Source organism: Ailuropoda melanoleuca, chromosome 10, assembly GCF_002007445.2.
Source record: "Ailuropoda melanoleuca isolate Jingjing chromosome 10, ASM200744v2, whole genome shotgun sequence".
In the NCBI taxonomy this organism is placed as follows: Eukaryota; Metazoa; Chordata; class Mammalia; order Carnivora; family Ursidae; genus Ailuropoda; species Ailuropoda melanoleuca.
The window spans coordinates 57,117,587-57,128,552 of record NC_048227.1 but is presented as its reverse complement, the minus strand read 5'-3'; the positions used below and the strand labels follow the sequence as shown (position 1 = coordinate 57,128,552).

The 10,966-nt window shown below is 44.7% G+C and overlaps 1 protein-coding gene across 4 annotated transcripts in view; it reads right to left on the bottom strand.

Annotated features, from left to right (window-relative positions):
• Positions 1–1,872: 1,872 nt before the first annotated feature.
• MTRES1 (mitochondrial transcription rescue factor 1) overlaps positions 1,873–10,966 on the bottom strand; it is a 14,248-nt gene continuing 5,154 nt past the window's right edge. For 2 of the 4 annotated variants that reach the window (XM_034670922.1, XM_002917333.4), the window contains 3 exons: positions 8,217–8,695; positions 6,056–6,128; positions 1,873–2,150 (listed from right to left, as the gene is read on the bottom strand). In XM_034670922.1, the coding sequence (XP_034526813.1) occupies positions 1,971–2,150; positions 6,056–6,128; positions 8,217–8,683 (720 nt within the window). In that variant the 5' untranslated portion in view covers positions 8,684–8,695 and the 3' untranslated portion in view covers positions 1,873–1,970. Of the gene's footprint in view, positions 2,151–6,055; positions 6,129–8,216; positions 8,696–8,851; positions 8,976–10,966 lie in introns of those variants that run through there. The other 2 variants (XM_034670921.1, XM_019797626.2) reach the window with 2 other exon arrangements.

The window sequence follows — 10,966 nt, the reverse complement described above, 5'->3', positions numbered from 1 at the left end:
GGCTCGATCCCAGAACGCTGGGATCACGCCCTGAGCGGAAGGCAGACGCTTACCGACTGCGCCACCCAGGGGCTCCCTTAGTTTGATTTTTTTAAAACAGGTCTGGAGTGAGCCACCAAACAGGCAAGCAGCTAGGTGAGGTGCTAATTACCTCTCTCCAGAAAGCCTTTCAACCCGCTCTTCCTGCTTCCTCCCTAGCAACAACTCCTCTGACCTCATACAACACATTTTGATTTTCTCCTTCCTTTGAACAGGCGACAGGTAAGGTAATTAGGGTCCCTGTCCCCATCTGACCAAAGAGGAAGCTGAAGCTGAGAGACACTGAGGTCAAACTGTAACTGCGGTAACCCAACTTACTAATGGCAAGACTGAGCCTAAAAACCAGGACCCCTGACACATCACAAGGCCATGCTGCCCCTCACCACACAAGACTTCTTAGGCTTTCTATAACCTTCCAGAGAAGTCAAGAGAAGAGTGGGAGGGAGAGGGAGGGAGGGAGAGAGAGGGAGGGAGAACAAAATGGACAGAGAGGTAAAGGCAATGAGAAAAAGTAAAGACATTAGTCTCCTAAATTATAATTCATAACTAAGTCATGTTGAAATGAAACGTTGTTTTTACTGATAACTCAGAAAAGCCCAATTAACAAGTGGTAAAACAGAAACCTTCCCTCTGTTGCTCTGCACAGTACGTAGTATTTCTGCCTGAGAGCTTACTTAGGCTTTCAAATAAAAATCGATTTTTTTGGAGTCTTCTGAACTCCAAGGTGTTAAAGACTTCCAGACTCAATGGGCCCAGACATCCCCCTGCTTTGGGCCACATTAGTCACCCTTCACTGTCAGTTAACCTGAATTCTCAAGAATTCCTGGAGGGCAAATAAAAGGACCCAGACATAGCCAGTCTTTTTTCCAGAACACCATCTAATAGGTCTCTAGTTGAACTGCCCCTTCTAGTGCTAGGAAACTGTTCCTGGGAGTCTACAAACCAATTTATTTCTGCAGATGCCCTTTTCTTAGATGATGTATATTATGTATGTGTCCCTTCTAATACTGCATTTTTTTTAGGCTTTGTCCTTTTTGTAACACTTTCTTGAGAATTAGAATAATTGGTCTCTGACTCTTCTTCATTCTCTTCATTGGTAAAATCTATGTTTCCCCTAAAATCTACCTTCACCTGAAAATTAAACACTCAGCTTATTACCCTAAGCTGGGGCAGGGGTCATCACATTTTTTTTTTCTGTAAAAGGTAAGAGAATAAATATTTTAGTTTTTGTGGGCTACCTGAGGCCTCTGTCATATATTCCTTCCTTCTCTTAACGCTTTAAAAATGTAAAAACCATTCTTGGAATGCCATACAAAAGGCCTCCAGCCACCTCAGTTTACCAACCCCTGCCCTGAACAATTCATTTTAAATGGGCCCTAACTAACCCATTTGGAATGAGTTGGAACAACTTCACTTATCCATACTTCTGAAGACAAACTGAAGGGAACTAAAGCTCACATGTGGGTAGTTCAGAAGGGCTGGTGGAGAAACGAGTCTCCCCATGGATATGAAGGGTGACCTTGACTTTATTTGGTTTTGCCGTAAGAAGCCTGAGTCCAGGGAAGCTGGTCAACAGGGATAAAACTGAAATGAAAGCACAAACAAGGCCAGTTTATTTTGCCCAGACTCCCGAGGTAGTTAATGTGGGAAACAGCGGGCTTGGCATTAAAACCTCTCTGGGGTTAGTTCATTCAGCACACATCTTATTCATGCTCACGAGGCCAAAATGAGGTCAAAACGGGCACAAATCAAGCCCCGGACAGGAATCCAGGCCACGGCAGTGTCTCCAAGCTATGGATCCCAATTTCCATAAAATAGCTCAGCAGAGTCCACTAAAGGTAAGATAACTTTATTTTAATAAAAATGTCCTTTTTTGAAGTTGGCCCTTCCCCATCACCAGAAAGCAGTTTTATCAATAAAAAGCAATCCATTTATTTCGACATACTCTTTTTAGGCAACTTTAACTTTTTCCACCGGCGTAACACCACTCTGTACTTTTCACTTTCCGTTTTCTCCTCCAACACATTTTTCAGGAGAACCCTCATCACTGTCTCTGTTTCTGCTTCTTTATCCTCTCCAATTAGAAGATCCAATGTATCTCCCACTTTCACCTGAAAATTAAAAGAAAACTCAGCCTTCATTGCATTTTGGGAAACACAGGCCAATGCAAATGTCCTTTTTTAAGTTTATTTTTTTAGTAATCTTTACACCTAATGTGGGGCTCGAACTCATGGCCCTGAAATCAAGAGTCGCATGCTCCACTGACTGAGCCAGCCAGGTGCCCCGCAAATGTCCTTGCTTTGAGTTTTTTCAGGGGACCATCATTACCCAGAGGGGCATGTGAGAAAAGGTAGTGATTCCTCTGACGCCGTCCCTTATCCCTAGTGCCTCCAGGTGAAAGGGCCTCCCTCAGAGAATGCCTCATACGTCCCTTATCCCTAGTGCCTCCAGGTGAAAGGGCCTCCCTCAGAGAATGCCATCCGTGTCCTTCCATCAGACCTAGACAGCTGGCTGCTTATGGCCTGTGTGGTATGGCTCAAACACTCACCTCTACTAGATGACTGAAGGACACACTCGGAGGGATTTGTTTCAGTAACAGTGACAAGAGGCAAAGAAAGTGGGGCACAATCATAGAGAGTATGTACACAGTAATTATTGCCAGCACTGAGAACACCATTTCCAGTGTGACTTTTCATTGATTTCGACCCAGATGAGCTACGGAATTGGGGATGGGGCAGTCTGTTGAAAATCAGTCACTATGGAGTAACAGCTGCATCTGTTAGAGAAATGGTAAACTTCTTTTCTAGCTCTGATTAGCCCCACTGATGCCACATCATCAAGAAGATAATACTCAATTCACAAAGACAATGTCACAAAAAGGACCAAGGATCAAGTTGGATGCTGACTCAATGGGTTCAAAGGGCTGAGGTCAAACCCATTCTTGCCCAGATGGGAGTCTTGGGCTAACTAGTCCAGGGCATGTCCTAGGGCAGTCACAGACAGCAGTGTTGCCAGGGACAGCCCACGGTGGGCACCTGGTGCTGGGAGGTCAGGATTCCAGGGGTACCTGCCCAGTGATTCAGGAAGGAGCTAAACGGACCCAGGTGCCATATGCTGCTTTTACTAGACACAAACCAGGAACAGCTGGGGCCATCTCGGACCACTCACAACTGCTTCCAAGGAGGCGGGCAGCAGCCCCACGTGTGGGCCATGGCCTCTAAGTGGGCACACGTGGCCACTTAAAAGAAATATGGTGTCACTTTTACCTTCTTTTCTGATTAGCGCTCTCTGAGGCACTCCTAAATTCACGCTGTCAAAAACATCTGCACCTTACCGGGGCAAGCTTGTATTTGTTTTCCCACCCATTCAAGGGCCCAGTATTCAGTCTACAACATGGGAATGCACACATTTGCCACCATGCCATACTGGTCAACCCAGGCCTAGAGCAGCTACATGTGAAACACACAGCGATTATAAACCTTCTCCCCTCTGGGCTGAGAAGCAAAAAGCCTCACACCACAAGGAAGCATGAAGACTGCTTTTCCCCTCGTTCTGAAGGATGGGCTGACCCAGGCATCATCTAGGGAGGCTGTCCTCCTGTAGTTCTCGTGAGTTCAATTAAAAAAAAGACGACAAAAAACAAAACCATCTGGCCCAACTGTGTGGACATTTAAAGTCAATGTCCAGAAATACAAGGTTTGAAAACGAATATTTTGAATCCCTTTACATTTTTCAGCATGACTTTATTTCATTAAAATTCACTTTTTAATAAATAACATATGCATGTGATACAAAATATAAGAGGCATTAAAGGATACAGAGAGAAAGGCAACCAACCGTTCTTGTGTATCCCTTCACAGATCTACTGTGTACAGTATCTGTCCCTTAAAAAAGCCGGCTAGTGTGTGGCTGAGCAACAGATCCCTTTAGGAGCTTGCTTCTAAGGCAGAGACTAGGGAAGGAATGTTTCTCCTTTAGCCCGCCAATCCCAGGGAGAGGTGAGCTTCGGTCCCGTTCTCGGGCTCTACGCAGCCTTTGCTTAAGTCAGCAGGCACCCAGCACCTATAGCACCGTGGTTTGCAGCTTACAGGAAAGCTCCGTGGCGCCACAGTCTGCCTGACCCTTCTTCAAGGCCAGCAGCCAGGCACAGCCCCGTGCAGCAGGCCACAGAAGGGCAGGTGTCCTTTATTCCCTGCAAGGGCCTGTCCTTTCTAACGTGGGAGACGGCACAGCAGACACAAAGCAAACTGGCTGGGATTACGGGCTGTTCCAAATATCTACATTTCAAATCTCCCCTTAGCTGCAGTTACTATGGCTACAGGCCTCCTAGTAACAAGGCAGTCGAGTGTTAACACTGGCCCCTTCCTTTGCTGACCCTCAGGAGAAATCTGGAAGGCAGCCGAGACAACAGAACACCCAAGGCAGAATGAAGAAGCAGCAATTAGACTGTAGTTAACAATATCTCAAAGCAGAGAGGGAAAAAGAGACTTGTGGCGTTTGTAAATGAGGCCGGGCACAGAGGCATGGCGTGCCCAGTGCAGGTCTTGTCTCAGGAACAGGGCGGCGGAGGAGAGGGGGCAGGGCTACAAGCAGGAAAAAGCAATTACAGGACAAGAAGGGCCTGATCTCCAGATGCACGTCTGGAGTGCCGGATGTTCCGCAGCTCACACAGCCGTGACTGACATGCTGAACCTGCCGGGTCAGGTGCCATCCCAGATCGTGGACCTTGGGACTTGGCAGCTGAAACAAGCACTGAGGAGAGCCCCCTCCTCCTGTCCGTGTAGCCATGAGAACCTGTAGGAACCCAGAGAGCAGGGTCTCCGAGGAAAGCCTCGGTGCTCACCTGGCCCCACGGCCAACGGCTCACACCCTCCCTTGTCCCAGGGATGTAGCCCAAGCCCTCCAACCCCTGGGGTGCTGTGAAATATGAAACAAGCCTAAAAGCCACCTACGAAAGTGTGTCTAACTTCCCTGGAACATTTGTTCCCTAGACACTAAGAGTGAGATTATGTCTGCCAATGCCTCAGGTCTGCGTCTTCCAAGTTTGTTTGTTTTTTTTTTTTTAAGATTTTATTTACTCATTCGAGACAGAGAGACACAGAGCGAGCACGAGGAGGGGGGAGTGGCCAGGAGCTCCATGCCGGGCTCGATCCCAGGGCCCTGGGATCCTGACCAGAGCCCAAGGCAGATGCTTAACCATCTGAGCGACCCAGGTGCCCCTCTTCCAAACTTTTAAAGAGCTCTGTCATACACTTTTTTATTATGCTTTGTTAAATTTTACTATTAGTGTTTTTCCAATTATGAAAGTGATCTATACTTATAAAAAACTCAGAAAATAAAGAGAACGAAGAAAATAAAACCCATAATGCCCCAAAGATAAATACTAGTAATATTACTATTTTAATTCTAGATGTATGTATATATGCAACCTATTTCTACAAAAATACACATTTTTAACTATATATATATGATTTATTGTAACAACACTGGATACTGGAAATACATTTGCTTATACTTGATTTCTCTCACTTAGCAACAGTATTGCTGTGGGCCTTAGAAAACAGAGAGTCCCTTTCTGACAGCTGCTCTGCACACCGCAGGGCGCGCAAGTGCCGGGGGGAAGGCTGAACTGATCGGCATCACACGTCTGCTCAGGCAACAGCAGTCCAAAGTCACCTCTACACGGATCAACTCTTTCTTTTCAGTCTTGTTATTAGCTTCTCATGGGGCTAATGACTTGGTTAATGGATTTTTGCCAACTGTGACAGTGGCCTATCTTAAAATTTTAAAGAAAAAGGGAAAGCTTTCTCTTGGACATTAGGGCTGCAGAAGAGCAAGCGGTTTGTGTGGCTGAAGCTGGCTGGTGGTTCTCCCTAGCTTGACCAGGCCCGTGGGGAACTGCAGAGGGCAACACAACACACAAAGGAGTCACTGAGGACCCTCGAAGGGAAATTGGAGTGGCACTGAGTACTGGCAGAGCAACAGACAAAAATGTCTGGCTGTCAGAATAGCTCACCGTTCTGCTCTTCTTCCATAATTTTTCCCCATTCAGCCTGAGTTCACCTTTGTAGAATGCATCTTCCACTTTGCTTAACAAAAAAAAAAAAAAAAAAAGTCAAATGCTTTGAAATAGAAATATATTCAAGACAATTATAGAGGTCTGAGAAAAACCCCTGCCATTAACGCTTATTCTAAAAGTGACCACCCTCTCCACAAAACCTCCATTCTGGGTGCCAGGGAAGTGGAAGTCAACTGCTCCTGTGTGCATGTGAAACAGCGAGATCAAGGGGCGCTTCTGAATAGTTGCCGGACGGGGGCAGAGATGTGCTGCAATCACCGGGCAGGTAAGCTTCGGGAGGGCCTGGGGTACCCCACCGGACTCCTGCAGCAGCTGCCTGCAAAGCGGGAGCTCCCGTGATTCATGACCACCAAAGGGCTCTGGGCTCTGAGAGAAAAACCAGGCACCACACGTACGGTGAGGCCATTAAAAAAATCCCCTGTGAGTCTGCACTGACGTCTGGGAAATGCCAACCCAGCAGCCACTGATCTCTCAATTCAATCACTAGGGCAACTAGACCAGGAGAGGGTGCTGACAAAGATCCGTGCGCTTTTCTCTCGCTGCTCTAACTTCAAGTGATTACCATCTGGGGCTCTGCTTATAACAGCAGCAGCTACGTCTCTGGGGAAGAGAGCGCCCCCACCCCCCAACAAGTATTCCAGATTTTAGAGAACATTCAGTAAATCCCCAAGAGGATGCCTATGGGCTCAGTCATCTTTATGAGTCCTTAAGCTTTGTGGATTAAAAAATTAAACTACACCATTAAATTAGGTCACAAAGGTATAAATTACACATGGAAATCTGAGTATATTATCCATACCATGATTCTTACCTTGCATGCAGTATGCACACAATGATTGCTAAAGGAATGAATGAACAATGAGGGTCACTATTCTTATATGATTAGTCCAGCAGAGAGAACAAGAATACTAAAAAAATCTTGAAAGTCCTATTTAACATCTCCATGCACTAGAGGAACACACAGTATTTTCTTCATAATAGCTGATATACGATGAGTACCTACTATGTGTCAGGCACTGTTAAAATGCTTTATTATTTTTTCAAATTTAAATTCAATTTAATTAACCCATAGTGCGTTATTAGTTTGAGGTAGAGTTCAGTGATTCATCAGTTGCGTATAACACCCATCACATCACATGCCCTCCTTAATGCCCGTCACTCAGTTACCCATCCCCCACCTCCCCCAGCAACCGTTTGTTTCCTAGAGTGAAAAGTCTCTCATGGTTTGCCTCTGTTTCTATTACTTCCCTTCCCCTATATTCATCTGTTTTGTTCTTAAATTCCACATACAAGTGAAATCATATGGTATGTCTTTCTCTGACCAACTTATTTTGTATGCTTAGCATAATCCTCTCTAGTTCCATCCACTAAGATGCTTTAGACAGAGAAGCACCAACTTCTAGAGTAGGTGCTGTTTTACATTTTACAGATGAGAAAACTGAATTCAAGGAACTTGCCCACGCTCACACAGAGTATGAGGGGCCTAGCTGTACGGCCTGCATTTTTTTTTTTTTTAAGATTTATTTATTTCACAGAGAGAACGAGCAAGTACAAGCAGGGGGAGCGGCAGGCAGAGGGAAGAAGCAGACTCCCAGCTGAGCAAGGAGCCCGATGCAGGGCTCGACCCCAGGACCCTGAGCTGAAGGCAGACACTTAACCGACTGAGCCACCCAGGCACCCAAGAAGCCTCAGAGCCTGCATTCTTTACCACAACATTACATTGCTTCTGTTGCTTCTAAAAGGTATCTTCTTACACTGTGGCATTTGTGAAACCCAGGAGCGGTTTCCTCTCACTATACACCACTAACACGGTCATTACTTTCCTTAAGAAGCTGGTATTAAATTGGTGGCTCATCTTAAGAAGAGTCACCAGTGTCTTAGGATTAGGGAAATATGGCACATGGGATGTGCAGTCACCTGACTTGCTGGGGAGTCAGTGTTCTCATCTGTAGGAGGAAATAACTGGAACAGGTGACCGGGAAGGTCCTCTCCTAACTGTGGCTGCCCTTCACCACAAGATGGGCTGAGTGATCGGAACCACTACATTAAAATGACAAAGAGACAAGGGGTTTTGTAATAAAATGCGCATCATACTTACTTTCTCCCCACATCTAGGCCTGTCTTTAGGATAACATCATACCGAAAAGACTGCACTACTTTCTCCAGATCTTTATAGTCTTTGATCACAGTGGGGTCATCCTCCAGCTCCTCCTCGCGCTCACTCATCTCACGATCACTCTCGTCTTCAGAGTCCTCTTCATCCTCAGTTTTTTGCAGAGTCTTCTTAGTGGACTTTTTAGAGCTTATATTACTTTTAAGTCTTACGGAAAGTGGGAAAATATATTCTGGAGATATTAAAAGCCCTGGGAGTCTCAGTGAGAAAAAGTTATGGAGAAATGTTTTACAACTTGATGTGTTTAACTGGGTACCAGAAAAATATAAGTATCGATTCCAGGAAGCACAGAGTTTATAGGAAGGTGTCCCTTGCAGCGATCCCCAGAGTCCAATCCAGGCATCTGGCTTTCTCAAAACACTGGCAGGCAATCTGACACCGGTCAGAGCCATGGTGCATATAACCTGAAACAGACAATAATTCAGTTTTATTTCACAAGTGCAGCGTCCTGGCATCCTCACAACGTAAACCATATGTACCACGAACACTCTGTATCAGCACCGCACTTACTCTCCCCTACAAAAGGCCATACTGGTCTGCACGTACTCAGGGCTACGTACCTTTCCACGGTGAGTCTTCCAGCTGTGCTTCCCTTGCAGGGTGGAACTAGATATGTGTGAACACACCAGTTCTCCTCTTCTCCATCCCCCAAATTAGCTTGGATATGGACTGCTACCGAAGAATATTAACAACAGTTCTCAACGGTTTAAAAAAAAAAAAAAGATCTCAAGCAGAGAAAGACTATTTGCTGACATACATCACATCCTTACAACACTGACTTTGCCAAGGAAGGACACCAAGTCATAACTTCCTAAAACCCAGAGTGAATCTCTAGACTTTATTTCAACCCCCAGCCCCAGCAAATCCAAGCTATCAAGGAGCAGACCGGACAGAGCTGCATTTTACCTCCTTTTCCATCTTTCTCCTACTGTTTAACAGAGCCATTAGCTAGTAGAGAAGGAAGGGGCCAGAAGACCCAGAAACTAGGTAATCGTTTCCTGAGGCACCAAGGTGCTAACATGCCAGAGAGTAGTCAAGTCCTAGGTTACCTCAAAGGCAGCAAAAACCATCTTCTTATGATGGTAGTAAACCTTCCCAAGCACATCAAGATGGCTTTAGAGACCACGGTTTAGTAATGTGAGGGGGTTGCCATATGGCCCATATCCTCATACCTTAAGTCTGTCAATGACTTTCCATGGTGCCAAGGCTATCCTTTCAGACAGATTTCTTTGATGTTGGTTTCAATTATTTTTCCTTCCTACTTTCCATTCATCACAAAGCTGACAACAGCAATTACCTGTAAGCCCACTCAAAAGCACACAGCTAGCAACTTCCAAGTTGTATTTGTTAACATGCTGGCTCTCATTTTTGTTGGCATGAACAAGGCAGACAACACAAGCTCAACTCTGTATCTCATTGCTCTTGGGACACCAATCTGAGTCTTAACTGAGAAATAAAGCAGGCATAATTTAAGGGTTGTTTTTCAACACAACTGTAATTTGAAATAATTTTTAAATGCTATAATACTGACTGGAAACTATTTAAAGCACCTTAAAGAGAAATATTGAGAGAAATCATTTTTATACATATTCTATCTAATTTAATAGAGAATGAATAATAATCACGCATAGGAAAAAACCTTAGATGTTATAGAACTAGGGATAAAGAAAGAAAATAGCGTATTTCAGTAGTTCCTAGACTTTGTATTTCACGGATCACTATAATCAAAAATTAAGGGGCAACTGGCTGGCTCAGTTCGTGGCGCATGTTACTCTTGACCTCAAGTTATGGGTTCGAGCCCCACACTGGGCATAGAGATTACTTAAAAAAAATAAAATCTTAAAAAAAAAAAAAACTAGGGGCGCCTGGGTGGCACAGCGGTTAAGCGTCTGCCTTCGGCTCAGGGCGTGATCCCGGCGTTATGGGATCCGAGCCCCACATCAGGCTCTTCAGCTATGAGCCTGCTTCTTCCTCTCCCACTCCCCCTGCTTGTGTTCCCTCTCTCGCTGGCTGTCTCTATCTCTGTCGAATAAGTAAATAAAATCTTTAANAAAAAAAAAAAAAAAAAACTAAACTAAAAAAAAGTTACCTAATGGTGGACTTTTTGCCAAGTAAAGATTCTTTTAAGTAGTAATTGCTACTCTTATTACCATAATTTAAGAGAAAGAAGATTTCAATGATTATATGTGAAACATATTTTCATGGTAGAAAATTTGAAAAGAATATAAAGAAAATTCAAACCACCCATATCCACTCTATGACAACCAATGTTAACATTTTAACATATATTCTTTACGATGTAAAATTTTAAGAAAAGTAATTCTCTCATAAGCAGAGCCTTTCATTACCTTCCCACCCACACAAAACACAAGTGGAAGGTTAACCATAAGTGGCCAGAGCTCTCAGAGTACTATCAGCCTCAGAAATTGTGTCTGTCCTAAATCCTAGACTCATTAGCATTTACCGAGTGATGTTCAAGTTATGGGCCAAGACAGCCCTGGCTGAAATCACCAGTTACTGTCGGGCCTAGACCAGATGGTTAATAAGGTGCTCTTGTAATACAGAAGATAAAGACTGGCATTAATGGGGGCGCCTGGGTGGCACAGCGGTTAAGCGTCTGCCTTCAGCTCAGGGCGTGATCCCGGCGTTATGGGATCGAGCCCCACATCAGGCTC